This window comes from Maylandia zebra, linkage group LG3 (genome assembly GCF_041146795.1).
Source record: "Maylandia zebra isolate NMK-2024a linkage group LG3, Mzebra_GT3a, whole genome shotgun sequence".
Lineage (NCBI taxonomy): Eukaryota > Metazoa > Chordata > Actinopteri > Cichliformes > Cichlidae > Maylandia > Maylandia zebra.
Genome location: NC_135169.1, coordinates 59,093,819 through 59,112,608, shown reverse-complemented (window position 1 = coordinate 59,112,608; position 18,790 = coordinate 59,093,819). Strand labels below are relative to the sequence as shown.

At 41.4% G+C, this 18,790-nt stretch overlaps 1 protein-coding gene across 1 annotated transcript in view; it reads right to left on the bottom strand.

The window, feature by feature from the left end:
• LOC143416843 (protein NLRC3-like) overlaps positions 1 to 5,784 on the bottom strand; it is a 46,224-nt gene extending 40,440 nt beyond the window's left edge. The window contains exons 1-2 of the mRNA XM_076882494.1: positions 5,522 to 5,784; positions 3,589 to 5,380 (exon numbers count right to left, since the gene is read on the bottom strand). Of these exons, the coding sequence (XP_076738609.1) occupies positions 3,589 to 5,380; positions 5,522 to 5,729 (2,000 nt within the window). The 5' untranslated portion in view covers positions 5,730 to 5,784. The remainder of the gene's footprint in view (positions 1 to 3,588; positions 5,381 to 5,521) is intronic.
• Between the last annotated feature and the right edge of the window lie 13,006 nt (positions 5,785 to 18,790).

Here is an 18,790-nt window from a genome sequence, read left to right as displayed (position 1 = left end):
AGTTCCCAGCATATGGAAACAAAGGTTAAGTGTCCTATGGCACTCAGTGATGATGGTGCTGTGGCCCCACCACCTCCACCTCTTTGTAAAGGAACTAACTGTCATCTGGAGCTTCAAATGGAACTAAGACTTCCTCCACTAGGTGGCAGTGTCTGATGAGAAAGTGTTAGTGGAGCTGGCCTGGAGTCAGAAACAGGAAGATGCAGGATTTGGGCTGAAATGGGGAAAAGTGGTTCGCACTAGTGCCTTAAAGCAAGAAGGTTGTAGGTTGAAGCTTGTTGGCCTTTCTGTGGAGGTTGGATGTTCTCCCACAGTCCAATGAAATGCTGCTTAGGTTCATTGGTGCTTCTAAATTGGCTGTAGGTGTGGATGTGAGAGAGTGCTTCTCTGTCTCTCTCTGTTGGCCCTGTGATGGACTGCTCACCTGTGCAGGTGGACCACGCCTCTTGCCCTATGACAGCTAGGGCACAGGCTGCAGCCCTGTGAGCCTAAGCTGAATAAACAGTTAGCAAAAATGATCCATAGATGGCCTGAAATCCCCCAGTTAGCAGTTTGGTAGATAGCTATGACATGCTAATCCCATCCAGCAGCTGTATTCTACCTGTAAGCTGATCCCTGCTGAGCCAAAGCACTTTTTCATATACAAATTACAACCTTTAATAGAAACCTATTGGTCAGCATCTTATTAGCCTGCTGTTAGCTTCATTCCACAGAAAACTGAGAGAAACTAACAGAGTTGATAAAGAATAAAGAGAAATGTGCTGATTTAAAGCCTTTGAAGTGCTTCAGATGATCTCTGTCCACTTCTGTCCACTCATTCATTCATGTAAGCTTTCTAATGCAGCTTTGATCTTCACAGTCTGCTTCATGAAACTCATTCTAACCCTGAATGTCAGAGTGTTCCTCCTTCTCTTTCCCATCATTCATGCTGGCAGTGGAGGAGATTTGGATGTTGGACTGTGTTTTGGATGATGTGTGTATGTTTGTGTTGGACTGCTGTCTGTAAAGCAAACGCACATTTTGCTTTGGATTTCAGTGTCAGACAGACTTTAAGGTGGAACGAAGAGTTGGAGAGTTTCACAGTGAATTATCCAGTGGAGGATTTTTCTTCTTCTTTGAAGGTTTGAAATGTGAACATTGTTCTGCTGCAGTCAATGGACTAAACCAGAGAAGAAGAAAACAGACTTTACCATGAAGATCCTCAGTGTGGATCAGTATAATATCAGCCTGATGTCTGCAGTTTAGTGTCAGCACAACTTTCACATCATATTCATCTCAGCACAACTAAAACATGCTGACTGACCCCAGAGTTTCAAGTCCACATCCTGGACTCTCCAGGAAACCACACAGATGCTTCACTCCTGAATCCTGCAGCTTGTTGTTGGAGCTCAGGTCCAGCTGTCTCAGATGGGAGGGGTTGGACTTCAGTGCTGCTGCCAGATAATCACAGCTGATCTCTGACAAACCACAGTCCCACAATCTGTATAAAGAATGAAAGATGTAAGTTTATTAGACAAAGTGTGAGCTTGAAATCATTCAGTGTTTCATCATCTGTTCAGAGCTGAAGAAGGTTCAGAATGTAGAAGTTTAGAAAATGGAAACTCCAAACAGCTGAAGCCAACAGGAAGCAGCTTCAAACAAACACAACAAGAGAAAAAACTCTGAATGTTTCACATTAAAGTCGTACATTTATCATAAAAACAGGACAAAGACTTGAAAAAGTCGTGTTTTTCCTTCCAGGAACCACAAGGCTTCACTTTTAAAGGTGAAGTGTGAAAGAAATGGACATATTTGAAGTCCAACACCTTTTTCCAGTCACATTATTAAAGCAGACAAACTACAAGCTCATTTTCATTCCAACAAGTCATCTTCTGACCTGGACTAACAACACTGGTCTCTATGTGCAGCTGGCTGTGAGACCAGTGCTCAGGGACCGTCTACAAAGTGCAACACTGAAAGAACATCGCACACTAGCTTTGTCCCAAAACGTCGGCTGCATCCTTTGGAGGACCCGGTATTCGCGGTCTACGTGGGCCGGGTCCTTCAAAGACCGAAAAGGCTGGAAGTGCGAGGCTGTGAAATGGGACGGTCTAGCCTTCAGATTTGCGTCACCGCTGTCTCGGTGGAGTTTAATAAACTCGGCCGTCTGCTCCTTGCTATCTAAAATATAACAGGACACTGGCGTAAATTCTCGACCGTCTCACACTTCTGTTTAATCAGTTTCCTGTTTAACGTTTATTCAGCTGTGTGAAAATCCCGGAGGAACTTTGATCTCAGCCAAACCGATTTACTCCGGAACAAATAAAACACAGAAAAAAGGCAAACAATTACATTTTTAAGTTATCCGGGTGACATATATATCATGTTTAACCTGAGTAGCGAAAGAGCGGGGTCTGAAAACGATGAAGCCGGGCGTCCGCTGCTCTCGCCGGCTGGAGTGACCATTGAACCCCCCGGCTTGCTAGCGAGCGGGTGGGTAACAGACGTCTCCGAAAACGTCGGCACACTTTTGCAAATATGCGATGTCTTGATAAACCAAGCAGATATTTGAAGTTTACACAGCTACTTTCTCGCCTGAAAATATGTTAAAAGTTTATTTTGTGACCCAGAAAGATTAATAAGAGTAATTTGAAAACTTAGCAGCAGCCGCCATTGTTGGCAGCTGAAATTTGGCTGGGCCGCGCTATGAATTCTGGGATATGGTGGGCCACGAAGGACACACCCGACGAATCCTTCAAATTCGGGGAAATGAAGGACGCATTTGTGCATTTGCATGCGCAAAAGAAGATTTCACACACAACGCGCTCTGTTTAGAGCAAAGAATATTGTTTGACAGATGACCCTTAATATGAAGACTTCGGACTTTACGTTTCCCAATTTTTGCTTTAAGTTATTTTGTTATTTACATAATAATGTAGATAACCTAATAAGGATCCTTATTGCTGTTTTAGAGGAGCGGTGCTTCAAAGGATAGCTGCAGATTTCTGTCAGAATCTGCAGATTATACAGTACAAATAAAATGTTCACGTTTCTCCAACGTTGTCTTCCCAACAGTTTCACTGACATCTACACGGGCTGGCCAGGAAGCGTTCGCGATATCTTATCGGGCGCTGATAATTGGCGTCTGTCTTGTGTTGGTGACGTAAAAGACGGATTTAATGCGACTTGACCGTTCAAACAGCAGTCGCTTTCTAAAACATCGGATATGTATCGGATTCAGTACCACATACGAAAGTGACCCAGGTCGGATTTGAAAATATCGGATTCGCGACGTTCACACTGTCATAGCATGATCGGATATGGGTCGCATAGGGTCAAAAAAGTCAGATTTATAAAGGTCAGAAAAATCGGATTTGATGCGCTTTCGCCTGCAGTGTGAACGTAGCCTTACTCTCAAATCCTCCCTAATAACAATAACATAATTACACTTTAGCCACAAGAGGGCAGCAGCATTAATACAAGTCACATGTATATAAAGGTACAGTGATTATATTACAGTGATTTTGACAAAAACAAAACAGAGGTTCATGGCAGTGTGTTTTCCATAACATACCAACCAAATTAAATAATAAAAACTTTATAACTTACAGAGCTTTTTTAGAGGCTTTGACCACTGGCAGCAGCCTCAGAAGAGCCTCCTCTGAAGCAAAGTATTTCTTCAGGTCAAACACATCCAGATCTTTTTCTGATGACAGTAAGATGAAGACCAGAGCTGACCACTGAGGAGGAGACAGTTTATCTGTGGAGAGACGTCCTGATCTCAGGGACTGTTGGATCTCCTCCACTAGAGAACGATCATTCAGTTCATTCAGACAGTGAAACAGATTGATGCTTTTCTCTGCAGACAGATTCTCACTGAGCTTCTTCTTGATGTACTGAACTGCTTCTTGATTGGTCTTTGAGCTACTTCCTGTTTGTGTCATCAGGCCTTGCAAACGAGTTTGATTAGTCTTCAGACCCAAGAGAAAACGAAGGAACAAGTCCAGGTGTCCACTGGGGCTCTGTAAGGCCTTGTCCACAGCACACTGGTAGAAGTATTTCTTTGAAGATTTTCTTGTTTGAAACACCTTCCAAGTTGTTTCTTGCTCTTCCAGCAGATTGAGTCCAGAGTTGATGAAGGTCAGGTGGACATGAAGAGCAGCCAGAAACTCCTGAACACTGAGATGAACAAAGCAGAACACCTTGTTCTGGTACAGTTGTTTCTCCTCTTTAAAGATCTGTGTGAACACTCCTGAGTACACTGAGGCTGCTCTGATATCGATGCCACACTCTGTCAGGTCTGGTTCATAGAAGATCAGGTTTCCTTTCTGCAGCTGATCAAAAGCCAGTTTTCCCAGTGACTCAATCATCTTCCTGCTCTCTGGACTCCAGTGTGGATCTGTCTCAGCTCCTCCATCATATTTGATCCTCTTGACTTTGGCCTGAACCACCAGGAAGTGGATGTACATCTCAGTCAGGGTCTTGGGCAGCTCTCCTCCCTCTCTGGTTTCCAGCACATCCTCCAGAACTGTAGCAGTGATCCAGCAGAAGACTGGGATGTGACACATGATGTGGAGGCTTCGAGCTTTCTTGATGTGGGAGATGATCCTGCTGGCCTGCTCCTCATCTCTGAATCTCTTCCTGAAGTACTCCTCCTTCTGTGGGTCAGTGAACCCTCTGACCTCTGTCACCATGTCGACACACTGAGGAGGGATCTGATTGGCTGCTGCAGGTCGTGTTGTTATCCAAAGGCGAGCAGAAGGGAGCAGGTTCCCTCTGATGAGGTTTGTCAGCAGCTCATCCAATGAGGTGGACTTTCTTGTTTCAGTCAGGATTTTAGTTTTCTTGAAGTCCAAATTAAGTCGACACTCATCCAGACCATCAAGTATGAACACAACCTGGAAGTCTTCAAGCCTGCAGATTCCTGATTCGTTAGTTTGATTAAAGAAGTGATGAACAAGCTCCACCAAGCTGAACTTTTCCTCTTTCAGCACATTCAGCTCTCTGAAAGTGAATGGAAATATGAACTGGATGTCCTGGTTGGCTTTGTCTTCAGCCCAGTCCAGGCTGTATTTCTGTGTTAAGACTGTTTTCCCAATGCCAGCCACTCCCTTTGTCAGCACTGTTCTGATTGGTTCGTCTCTTCCCGGTGAGGCTTTAAAGATGTCTTCTTGTCTGATTGTTGTTTCTGGTCTGTCTGGTTTCCTGGATGCTGTTTCAATCTGTCTGACCTCATGTTCCTCATTGACCTCTGCAGTCCCTCCCTCTGTGATGTAGAGCTCTGTGTAGATCTGATTCAGGAGGGTTGGGCTTCCTGCTTTAGCGATGCCCTCAAACACACACTGGAACTTCTTCTTCAGTTGGGCTTTAAGTTCACGTTTACAGAGTGGAGCAAATATTTCTGAAGGTAAGAAATTCAGAAACAAATATTATATAATAAATATCATAGCCTTTCAGTACCCTGAAAGGATGAATGTCTATTGGTCCATTTCTTGAGCTATTAGGAAAGATCAATATTCAGTCTTTAGAGAAATTCTCTTACTGCTCTGCAGATGGTCAGCCATCTCATGCTGCTTAAGTCTCCTCAAGAAGTGGAGTGTGATCTTCAGAAATGCTTCTCTGCAGCTCTTTCTTTCATCTTCATCCTCACCTTCAAACATCTCCTCATCCTCCATCTGGCTCTTTAAAGTTTCTGGGTGATCTGGACTCAGAAGCTTCTGGATCTTCTTCAGCTCGTTCTTCACAAACATGGTGATGTTGTCCTCCAGCCGCTGGAAAAGAAGACTATATGAATTACCCAGTGGTAAATGGACTGGTTCTTATATAGCTCTCTTTGATACTCTGTGCACACAAAGCATTTATACAACATGCCTCATTCAACCAAGCACATTGTTCTATGCTTAAATACTTTCTTTCACACTCTGATGGATGCATCAGAGGGCAGCTTGGGTTTAGTACGTTACCCAGTACATTTGCCAGCCAGGGTTTGATTCACAAACCTTCTGACTAGTAGCTGACCTGCTCACCTCCTGAGCTACAGTCACCCCAATCTGACTGAAATCATGGAGCCCAAACTCTGACTTATGTTGGACACACTGACAATCCTCTGGTCCACAAAGTGCAGCATAGAGGTGACTGAAAAGAACAAATGTAAACGTAGTACTACAAACCATAACCACAGAGTCCAGGTGTGTTTGATGTTGCTGTGCAGACTGACCAGTGGAAACCTCTGCTCTCTGCTGGTCCACTCTGTGGAGGAGTAATGTATAATTAGCTCATGTTATGTCTGTCCACACACAGACACAAGCTAAAGGTCCATGAAGTGATGTTTGGATGGGTTCAGTCAATCAGATGACTGTCATGGTGGAGAATTAACAACTCAGTTTCCAGATGTCTGTAGTTTTCTGCTCAGTTTCTTTAGTCCCAACAGCTCTTACCATCTCCTGCATAAAGCTTTCCCTCCATGCTCAGATGCCCTGGAACAAGGTGCTCTCTTTATATCAGTGACTGGTTTAAAGGGACAACTTGCAGTGCTCGCCAAACTTTGTGTCAGCAAAAGTAGTTCTAATGTTTCTTACATTTATTACATTTTTACATTTTTACACACACAAATCAATGAACGCAAAAACATAAACTTTCCAGATATTTTGTTTTACAATGTTACAAAACTCAGTTCACAACTCCACAGTCAGATTTACAAGTACAAAATATTGATGACCACAGTTTGAGCCGATGTATGTCCCGAGTCTGTGGACTCAGTGGTTTTGTTTTGATTGTTATTGTCTTTTGTTACAATTTCATTCTGATTAAGATTTTCTAGTTCTGAGGTTTTGGTTTCTGTGTTCCCTCTGTACTGTGTTAGTATTGTGTCTCTCTGTTCACTTCCTGTTTTATTTTGACAGTGCCATGTCCTACGTTAGTGTGTCTACTTTTGCTTCCCCTTGTCTGGTTATGTCCAATGAATCCTGCTGTGTCTCCCTTTTCTCATTCCCTGATTTCTCTTTTGTGTATATGAGCCCTTTGTTTTCTCCTGCTTGTTGCTGGTTCGTCTGTGTTGTCTCCCCGTGTCTCCGTTTAAGGTTTCAGGTTAGTTTTTTAGTTTTTTCAGTAGAGGTTATCTTAGCTTCTGCACAGGCCATCTCCACTGCACTTCACCATTTCAATAAAGCTCACTCACTTCACAGCAGTGTCTGCATCTTGGGTCCTTTATTAAATTCAACATGGCTCGCCCCGCTAGCCGTGACATAAGATGTGAAAACAATATCCAAAAAACACGAGAGACAAACAGGGAATAGTTTTAAGGTGCAGGGCCAACAAACTGAGTCTAGCCATGAACTCAGAGTTGATTGAATTAGCATTTTGAATTGGCTGATCTGAGCAATCAAATCTATGTTCACTTTGAGTTAAGATTATACGTGATTGATGGAAAAGAAAAAAGCCGTCATCAGCAACTGATTCTGATTTAGCAGGTTTTCAAATCTAAACGGTACCCATCCCTAGCTGGCTGTAGTTAAACCTTTACTTAAAAAGCATCCCTAGACCCAGCTGTCTTAGCTAATTATAGGCCAATCTCCAACCTGACAATCCTTGAAAGAGTAGTTGGGGGGAGACAATCAGAGGGGCAGTGTGATGATCTTAGGTTACGAACTACCGCAGTCAAGTCATTAAGGGAGACGGGATCAAACTGCTCTAAGACAGCTGAGCACACAGGAGAAAGACTCGGATCTGAGGCAGCAGTCGGCGAGACAAGAGCCCTAATAGATAGAAGCTTGTTGTTAAAAAATGCTAAAAAGAGTGACGCTGAAAAACTAGTTCATGCATTTATTACTTCCAGGCTGGACGACTGTAATTCATTATTATCAGGAAGTCCTAAAAACTCAGTGAAAAGCCTTCAGCTAATCCAAAATGCTGCAGCAAGAGTCCTGACAGGGACTAGAAAGAGAGCAGATTTCTCCTGTTTTGGCTTCCCTTCATTGGCTGCTCCTCACATACAAGGTCTTAAATAATCAGGCCCCATCTTATCTTAATGCTGCACCACAACACCTGATCTCTGGTTTCCTCACCTCTTCAATCCCACTTTAATACTTGACTAAACTCATTTTCCTGTTTAGGTGTTGAGGCAAAGCCGCCCATCTACAATGCAGGCAACAGCAAACGGAGCTATTTTTGATTCCCTTTGGGTTTTTTCTACTTTTGTGCTACAAAATGTTCAAGCTGATTAAATTCATTAGAATACAAGTTCAGATAATTTTCTCATATTAATGTTGGAGGTAGAAATTCAGGGAACTTTGCACAAAAACTGGCAGAAATTTCCTTCAAAGATGGAGTTTTTACTTTAATACTGTGAGTACATTTCAGAGCCTGGACTCTTTTACCTTTACTTGAGTAAAGAAGTTGAATCATTATTTCAGCTTTAAGAGGGTATTTTAACACAAACATCAGTCCTTCTACTTAAGTATGTTTGACACTTTGTTTACGTCTAAATTAACTTTACTGTTAACGAGTTTTCATGTTTCTGTAATCCACCAGTGTGCTCATGCTTTTTTAATTGAAAACATATTTTTAATGATCAAATATAATTATGTTTGTTATTTGTGGATTTTAAATGTCCTTGACAGAGACAGATGATGATCATTATCCTGCACTGTGGTCTCAGGTTTGGTCGAGCTAGCACAAAGAATGGCTATGTTGAACTTCCTCCTGGGATCTACACTAAGAAGTGAGTCCAACATTAGCAGGGTCTCTTTCCTTTATCTGGATTCACTTTAGCATTCACAGTCACGTGAAGCTTGTTATTAACTCGATAAGTCAACCCAGGGTTTCAGCTGAACGCTCACATGAAACACATGGTGTTGACAGCATCTGATCAATCATATTCATGGAGACGTGTATCAGCAACAGAGCAGCTGAGTCTGCAGAAGGAAGTCAAATTAAACCACAGGAACAATATTTGGAGATTACACACATAATAAAATACTAGCAGTAACACAGCTGCTGCAGACAAATCAGTCGTGTGATCGTGTGTGAGAGGAGAAGGACTGTAAAGGAGTTTGGTGTTAAAAGCTCTGTATGAATGTGGGAGACTTTGAAGGGCTTTAAAAAGGCCAATATAAAATAAAAGGCAGCAAAATTGCTGAGTGTGAAAGTCACCAGACTTATCAGACCTCTGTGATTAAGACCTGTAAGAACACCTGTTTGTACTTGTTGGCATTATATCAAACACACACATATATTAAGCCTTTGTTTGAACTCTGGTTGAATTTGTTACTTTCAGACTGTGAAACATCACAGAGGCTGCAGCTGCAGATCTTTTATTCACCTGGAAATTTACTTTAAATGTTAGATGGAAAATGTATTGCTCAGTTTCACGAAAGTAAGAACAATAATCCATAAACCTTCATAAAGACAAACATCTCCCAGAACATTGAGCTGCTGAAGTGTCACTGAAGGGAAAAACTATTTGTCCTCCTCCATCCAGCAACACCTGAAACACCTGAGTGGAAGCTCCTCCCTACACTGTGTTTGAAGCAAAGCACAAAGGAGACACCTGCTGGAGCAGCTGGAGTCCTACAGACACTCAGCCTCTTCACTACACAAACACCTCCTACAACATCCACTCTTTCCACTCTGACTGCTGTGTTTGTGGAAACACTCCAACACACACCGCTTCACATACCAACATAGAAATGTGTGAAAAAGAGCTGAGCTGATATTAAACATGAGGATTTATTCAAAAATACAGAGTCAGGAACAACATCTAGACACACATTACCTCTCAGCAGCAGAAGAACAGCCTTTAAAGTCAGCACCAACACCCTTCGACCTGTTGCTCTTTAAGGAAACACAGCTGGGTTCAGGTCCAGGAGATTCTGGCCTCTTATTGATCCTAAAAGAAAAACAATAAATGTCACAGCTTCATGAGACAGGAAGGAAAAACTGGAAATATTAAATTAAAGACATGATGAACAATCTCATAAAAATAATGTACTTACTCTTTGTCACATAACAGTCTTTTGTTAAAGTGAACACCAACACCCTTCGACTCGTTGCTCTTTAAGGAAACACAGCTGGGTTCAGGTCCAGGTTCTGGATTAGTTTCAGGGTTATGTCCAGCTGAGCCTGGTACGCCCCACAGCTCTGGGCTTTAAAACAACACACACAGAGGTATGAGTGTGAATAATGATGGAGCAGTGATGTGAGTGCTGAGCTGTGACATGGAGAAGAGTCATGGACAGTTAGAGATGGTCATCTCACCTCTGAGCTTTGGTCTGGCTCTCATGTTCCCCACACAGAGTGCTTTTAGAGGGAGGGACTCCCTCCTCTCTGTCCTCACACTGATCCATGCTGCTCAATTCACATCAGCTCACACACACTTTCTACCTTCACCTGCAGAGGAAACACAAATCATTCATGTGCACATCAACTGAGAGCTGCAGAGGTCGTGTCTGATGTGTTGGACTAACATCCATCTGAGACGCAGCTTTCATCAGTTCACTACAAAAAGTGTCACAGAGCCCAGTTCAGCCTCCAAATCCTCCATTACTGTAGTCCTACAAAGCAGCAGGTCAAACATGGCTGCAGAGAGCAGCTTTATGTCAGTAACCATGTCCAGGACCGAGCTGACTGCTTACAGAGTTCATACTCTAACTGATAGCTGCTCTGCTAGCTAAACTAACTCAGTAACAGTGACTCTGACAGCAGTTACTGTGGAACAGCGGCCGAGCTCAGGACACATTCAGTGTGTTTAGTCTGAGTCCTGGACTCTGATTCAATGGATTCAATCCAGCTCAGAGTTTCATGTGTTCATCAGAATAAAATACATGTACTAATATAACAGAAGTAATGCTCTGAATGCAGGACTGTAATGGAGGATAAATAAGGTTTTTACAGCCTGAAAGAAACATTCAGTTCATATATTTGTAGACAGTGAAGCAGCTTTTAATACTGCAGCTGTTTCCTTCACCTGTGTGTGTGTGAGCCACACCTTCATGTGCTGCTTTAGAAATATGTGGTCTGACTGCTCAGACTGAGTCTAGGAGGAAAGTTCACACGCTGGAGAAAGTTTTGTTCCTAACTTTGTCAGAGTTCGGCTCCAAAGACAAAGAAGACGGAGCTCACAGTCTGTAGATGGTCCTCAGTGTGTGTGTGAAGCCAAGAGAGCACACAGGAGTGTGTTTATGTCAGCAAATCAGTGTGTGTGAAGAGTCTGAGGGAGTGTGTGAATGAGACTAAACACTGAAACCAACAGTCCAAGAAAAGCGTCTGGACTTCTTTAAGTTTAACTTAAAGAAGTCCAGACGCTTTTCTTTTTGTCTCCATAATGTCTCCATAATGCTGCAATGTTATCTGCCCCAGAAACACTGTGCAGAAGCTCTGATGGTGACACAGAAAAGTCACAGTGGAGATACTTCTGTCCACCTTTGATTAGACTCATTATAAAAAGGAAAACAAAGTTTGAACACAGTCATGTTTCCAGTTCACTGACTTACATTTATTCCATGGACACTCACTCTAACCTGAAGCACAGCTACAACCCAACATTGTTGAGGCCTCATCTCCTCCTTTCCTGACTGTAGAGGTTAAATATGCAACAACCAACAAATAAAAGAATTTGGTTCATTTCAAAGAAATTCACACGGTGACCAAGTAAAGTAACCGTAGTAAAGGAGACAACATCCCGTTGATGGTGGGATTATTTGAAAGATTTGCTTTAGTCACGTCACCAAATGCAGTTGAACCACCCGTGGATCCATGTTTGACCATTCTACCACTCTGAGCTCTGCTTTTGAATCATTTTATTATTATCATCATTCATTGATTCATTCTTTGGAGGGGGGCTATTTCCTAATGCCGCCCTAATAAGCTGATGTTCAAGGGGAAATATAACAGAAACTCTTTCAGTGTTATTCATTAATAAATTAACAGATAAACTGTGAAGAAGAAAAAACTGAGATTTAAAGGAGAGAGTGAGAAACTTGATCATCCATCCTCATAATACATGTTTATCAGTATCTGCTGTGACCATACTGCAGTAATAACTACAAGTCTACATTTCTGTGACTGTTGATCAATCACAGCAGGAATCTGAGCTCATCTCTGCACACAGAGCAGCTTCAGCTCTGGGATAAACTGCTCGCTTCACGTCCTTCTCAGCTCACAGACACTCATCCTGATATTTTCCTTTAACATTTGATGGTATCTGGAATAGTTGGCAGTAATAAGGATGATTTTCTGTAAAATAATATTGATATGAGCCGTGAATTATTCGTAGATGAGCGTTAGATTAGTTTGATGGGTTAACTCAGAGAGCTGAAGATATGGTGGACATGCTGACCTCGCTCCGTGGTGTACAGGGCCGTTTACCCTCATGATTAATATTCACAATAAAAAAATGAGGCGAACATCATGAAGTCTGTGTGTGTTTCATAGTGTCGAACCACCTTTGTACAGTTAAACCTAACAGTTACTACATGACGGAAACACCAACGTTATTTCTTTTATGTGTTTATCAGGTCACGCTGATTATTGAACAAAAACCCAAACATCAGATGTTAATCGAATCTTTTTGCTCTCTCTCCTCCTTAAACATGTTTTTAATGTTAGTTATAATTCAGAATTGGTGACTGGAACACGTATGACACATACGAACATCAGGAAATAAAAACACGATAAATATAACTTCTGTAAATGAAGTCAGTGTGCAGCGGGGGTTATTACAGCTGTGTACCGGCCTGCGCTTTGTCGGTGGTAATAGCAGCTCGATTGCTTGCGAGGCGAGCGGGTCTGTCCCACGCTTTGCCGTGAGACTGGGCTGGGCAGACATCTCCGAAATCATCGAAGCACTTTTGCAAAAAAGCTGTATCTTGACAAACCGACCAGACATCTGAAGATTAAACCGCTACATTCTCGGCTAAAAAATATTAAAACGGTATTTGGTGAGACACAAACTGTCATGGTCCCCGTGTCTGCCCGGCTGACTCAGGTTGGCTACATATGTTTCTTGTTTACATCTACCTCTCTCACGCTAGCTGTGTCTCGCCAGGGCGGAGCTCATTGCGGGCTCCCGCCCCTGGCCCTTGCACCTGAAGTTAATCACACATCTGTGGCTCATCGCCTAAACTCATCCACTACTTAAGGCAGAGGCTGGAAACATCTCGTCGCTGGACTATTGAGTAACCTCGGTAGTAAGCTCCGGAGTACTAGTCTCTTGTTGCCTTTTCGTATCGCTGACCCTTTGGATTAATCACTTGTTGTCTGTAAACAGGAATTCCGTTTCCCTGGAACCCTTGGTGTGCTGTGTTTTTTATGAAGTCCCTCGTGTGTGAAGAGCTCCTTTCCCGGATTTCCCTGTGCCCTGGATTCCCCCTGCCATCTCACTTGTATATATTTGCACCTGGTGTTGTATAGTAAAAAACGGAACTGTATTCTAGCTGCCTTGTCTGCGCTTGAGTCCATCCCACACACAAACACAAACAGGGTTTTTCAAAGTTCAGTTCTGTTAGTTTCCACATGGCAGTTGTTGGTGTGCAGTAACGCCTTCTAAAAACAATGGCCACCAGGCCAAAGCAATGGTTCTGACTCGATCAGCATTAACCCCGCCCCCTGGGTTTGATTAGTGAGGTTGACACATAAAATAAATTTATGGTGAGACCTGAAGGAGTCAACTGTGCCAAAATGAATTAATTAAATACACCATTAAATAATTATTTAAATGTGGCAATAATTAATTAAAACGTGAAATAAATAAATAATTAATTAAATGTGTCAAAAATTATTTATTTAATTAATTATTTCAAATTAAAATTTATTATTGTCACATTTAATTTATTATTTAATGGTGCATTTAATTAATTCATTATGGCACTCCTGGCGTTCCATACTGTGGTTGGGTCGACTTTACTATATAGATGTTTCACATGTTTCCATCTCAGCAGCCCCGTTGACAGATCACAGTATTATTACTTTTAAACTTAACCCTGAAAATAAAACGCAGTTTAAAAAAGATTACTGGAAATTAAATGCAGATCTATTAATTGATGACGGGTATGTTAAGATAGTTAAAGAGCTCCTCCATAACATTTACAACAACGTAACAATTGGCAATTACATACATAGATGGGAATTTTTTCATTTAAAGTTAGAGAATTTTCAATTACGTTTAGTAAAATGAAAAGTAGACAACAGAAGGAATTTGAAAGTAAATTACTTTACGATATAAATAACTATTGTAATAGACATTTTATGTCAGAGGCTGATAAGAAATCCCTGTTGTCTTTACTCAATTCGATGATCTATACAAGAAAAAGGCTCATGGAGCTTACATTAGAGCTCGTGCAAAATGGATAGAAGAAGCTGAAAAAGTGCTTCATATTTCTACAATTTGGAGAAACGGAGGCAAGAAAAGAAATCTATTAATACAATAATCGTAAATGGGGAGGAATGCACAAATCATAAGACTATAGCGGAAGAAAAACATAAATTTTACTCAAATTTATTCTCCTCAAAATATTTAATTGCTGATTCATTAACTTTTTGTGATCAGATTGAACCTTATACTCCAAAAATCGATTCTGTATTCAGAGAAATTTGTGATTCTGATATATCACTGGATGACTGAGATCAAGCCTTAAACAAACTGAAAATGGACAAAGCTCCTGGTCAGGGTGGCTTGACTGCAATCTTTTATAAATTCTTCTGGAAAGAAATAAAAAAGTTTTTCTTCAAAACTATTACTGAAATCATTAGTAATGAAATGTTGGCAACGACAATGAAACAATAATTCAAACGGTATTTTGGTTTTATTTCCCCAAAATAATTTTCGAGAAGCTCTGAATTTCTTTTAAAGTGCGACTTTGAAATTTCCAAATTAAATTATCCAATTTTCACAAACAGGTTCACCAGTACTGGAAAAAGATATTAGCATATTTTTTCTCCACATACAAATTCGATTTGGAACAACAGATGTATACGATAAAAGAAAATCCATCTTTTATAAGGATTGGATGGATCATGGCATTTGGACGGTTTTACACCTTTTAGACAATGACGGAAATGTGTTAACATATAACAAATTCATAGATAATTATGGCATATCATGTAATCAGAGTAAATTCATTACAGTTGTGAAAGCCATTCCCCCTGCAATGATTCAGATGTCTTCCCCCGACTGAACAACAACCCGTCAACAACATGCTGAGCTGTGACTCTTCTTCCCTCTAAAGTCCTGGTGTTAACACTCACCCTGCATCAGCTTCACCTTTTTTTAAATTGTTTTTACTTTTCAAACCAACGGATCATTTGAAGCCAACCATCCAAAAACTGCTTCAGCTGTGTTTGATGTTTATGCTACAGCCTGTTTAGAATGTGTTACATACTTAAAAGGATAAATCAATATGAAGAACATGAAAGTAATTTGGGCTAAATGTGGAAGGAAAAATCGTCATTGACATTTAGTAGTGCTGTATATTGCCGATTATCCTGATTTGTTGTTTAGTTTTGCATTGTTACATAAAGATACATGTTAGAGGGATTTTTGGGTTGTTGGCGCCCTCTTGTAAGAATAATTACATTGCAGATAGGGGGCAGGTGCTGAGAAGAATTTTTTCTTCTTCCTGTTCCTTTTCACCCATGGGTGCAGTGTTATATTAATGGGAAGGAGGATCTGTATGTAGGAAACAAAACACTGTTGAACCACGTGTGAAATAAATAAAGAAATGAAATGAAATATAATCAATATCAGATATCAGAGCAACAGAAACCTCGGTGATCAGGACGCTGGGACTGAGAACAGGAAGTGGCTCAAACCTCACAGGTTCATAACGTCACCCTGAACTCCACTCACGGAGTTTCTGTCGCCATTGTAGTTTTTAAAGTCCCGTGATAAAGGCGGGTCTTTCTGTGAATCCGCACGCTCATTGGCTAATAGCTCGAGATTGACACATCGTTATCCAATGAGCGTGCGGGAACTTCCGACATAAAGTTGTTTCCTTTGAAAAACCAAAGTCTGATTATTTTTGCCTCCACTGACGGAGCCTGTTGTTCCCGCCACAGAGACACAGTAATGTCAGAGCGGTGTTAACACTCACCCTGCCTCAGCACAGCTCTCACTCTCCTCCTGCTCTCTCACACTAAACGGAGGCTCAGCTAAACTCACTTCCTCTCTACTTACAGGAAACCAGCGCTCAGAGGAGCCGACCGGCCTCACATTTCACCCACAGACACGAACAGCGTGGAATTATTTTATGTCGTAAGAAGAAACATATTCATGTTAACACTCACCTGCCTCAGCTCCACCTTCCTCCTCCTCTCAACGGAGGCTCAATACTTTCACTTTCACTACTGCTCCCTAAACACAGAGGATGCTGGGACTTGTAGTTGTTTCCTTCCGGTGCGGTCTTCCTCTTTGTTTGTTTTTGTTTGTGTTCAAGTTATTTCGATCATGTAAACATCAACAGAACACGTGAAGCCACACAGAGTTTGTATGTCGAGGTGGGTAGGAGGGTTTGAGGGTTTGGGGAGGGGTCAGAGGGAAGAGGTCTCGCCAGTTGCAGGATCTCTAACATTAGAATCTAAAAATGTGTCTTATATAGGTGTTATTTTGGTACTTTACACGTCACACAGTTTCAACAACTCCTTATATGGTACAAGTTCCTCTTTTCTGTCTGGCTTCCTGTATTTATTAATATGCTTGTATATTTCTACACTAACTTCCTGTTTTTCAGTCTGGCTGAGCACTTAGTTTGTGAGTCAAAAGTGGCCTTGCTTTACAAACCTTCATTATTAAAGTACATAAAACTATATAATCAGAAAATAAGCACTAAGAATATATTAATTACATGACAGTTCTCCCCCTTTTCGTGTTTGCTAAGAAACACGACATAATTCCTAATTTATCCCATTAAGTTTACCTGCATGTTAAAAGGCTAAAATATAACAAAAGAGATTATGCTAAACAAAATGAAACCTTTCAATTGCCCAACCCTATCTGTCCCCTCAATGGGTTGTATGTTTTCAATGTTTCCTTATTATTCCGTCATAATTACTTCTATCCACAACAAATAAATCAAGCTCTAAGACAGCACCTGTGAAATGTGAAATGTCCTAAATCTACTTCCTACACCCCCTTTTTTACCCAGAATCCCAATTTAAACCCACTCCTGACTTCCCTCAGTGCTCACTGTAAACTCCAAACAGATACAATCAGCTTTTCTGGTAAAAGGCCCTAGATTATTTTGTCAATCTTTGGAAACATCCTCCATAGAGTTAGCCCATTTCATCTTCCAAACTTAGTCCTGGTTTCTTTGCCCCCTTTAACGTGTAGAGCATATCCGGCCTGAATACTGTGTTTGGGCAATTTACATAACATAGAAATCCTGCAACTGTTCCTAAAGTCCCTCTCATTACTCTTCATTACTTTTATGCTCACATTTAACCTGTGTCTAACGAGCTTTTAATCTCCTAAACAACACATTTTCTGGAACTATGGTTCTCTGTGCTTCTTTTGGTTCCCCTTTCTCTGGTTGGTTCCGTGCGGTCTGGAGCTTCCAGGATTCTCGCCACCCCTGTAGTCGCTGTGGTCCTGAAATCTTCTCCTGTAAAGGATAGAAAACAAAACGCCTCTCTCTGCTACACCTCAATAATCTACTGTGTGCATCTATTGTTCCCTTAATTATTCAAAGTTGGTTCAAGATATCATGTTCTGGGCTCTGTCCTTTATATTAACTTTACTTAATCTTTAATTAATCTTAATTTACTTGATCTCAATGTTCTTTATGTGTGTGAGCAACACTTTTAATTTTATTAAACACACCCAGGGTCAGATATACACCATCACCATATCAGCATAAAAACAGACAGAGACGTTCCTCTTTCTGTCACATTCTTCCATACATGACAATTTGTTTCACCTTCCAGATGATTCCTGGGGACTTACAATTTCTTGACTCTTCTTCTGTCACTTGTTACTAGGCAGCTCAAATGCAGTTAGAAGCAAAATGAATTCCAGGCCCTCGGCCTGGCCTATGTTTAAATCATTTGTGTTTGTAAGCGTGTATGCGGTTTAACCTTCTGCTGCTCCAAGTCACTTACACAATAGATCATCGGGACATCGTGCCCAACGAAGCTCAAGACCTTGAATAGACTGAGCATCAACTCTGTCATGAGCACAATATGCAATGTGTGTATACAATGATTATAGCTGCACCTTTAATAAAAGTTTTAGTCTAATGCCAGTAGCTTTAATAAACATTTTAATGCAATGTTAATGATGAAGGCTATATTGTAGCAGTAAAGTATTTTCTTTATTCCCACATTCCCTCTCTTGACCTTTCAAAAAGAAAGGTCACCACACTTCGTGTTGTGTCACTCCTCGGCCCATTTGGCCGCTTCTAAGTCCATCAATGGCATCATGGCCACTGGAACGACCGTTCTGGGGTCCACTGCCCTCGTTATTACCTTTTCCAGCAGTCCTCTGGCGCAAGGAATGAGACAACAACCGCAGGTGACCAGTATCGCTAAAAAGTGGCAGTAGAAAACATTGCAGACATGAAAAACCCCTTCCATTTCCCAAACACTGAGGTCATCCAGCTGTCCAGCGGATTGTCAATTCCCGAGTGCTCATGCATGGTTTTAGACAGAGTTTTCAGCCCCTCCGTATCCGTTACCGTATCCGTATCCGTTGAGAATTTAAAGCATGTGTAGTTGTTTCGTTTGGGCATGAATGGTCCTACTTGTGTTTGCTTGTGAATTAGGGGAAATAAGCTGGACAAGATAGTCCAGTTGCCAGTGCTCACCGCTTCTCTAGTCAACCGCA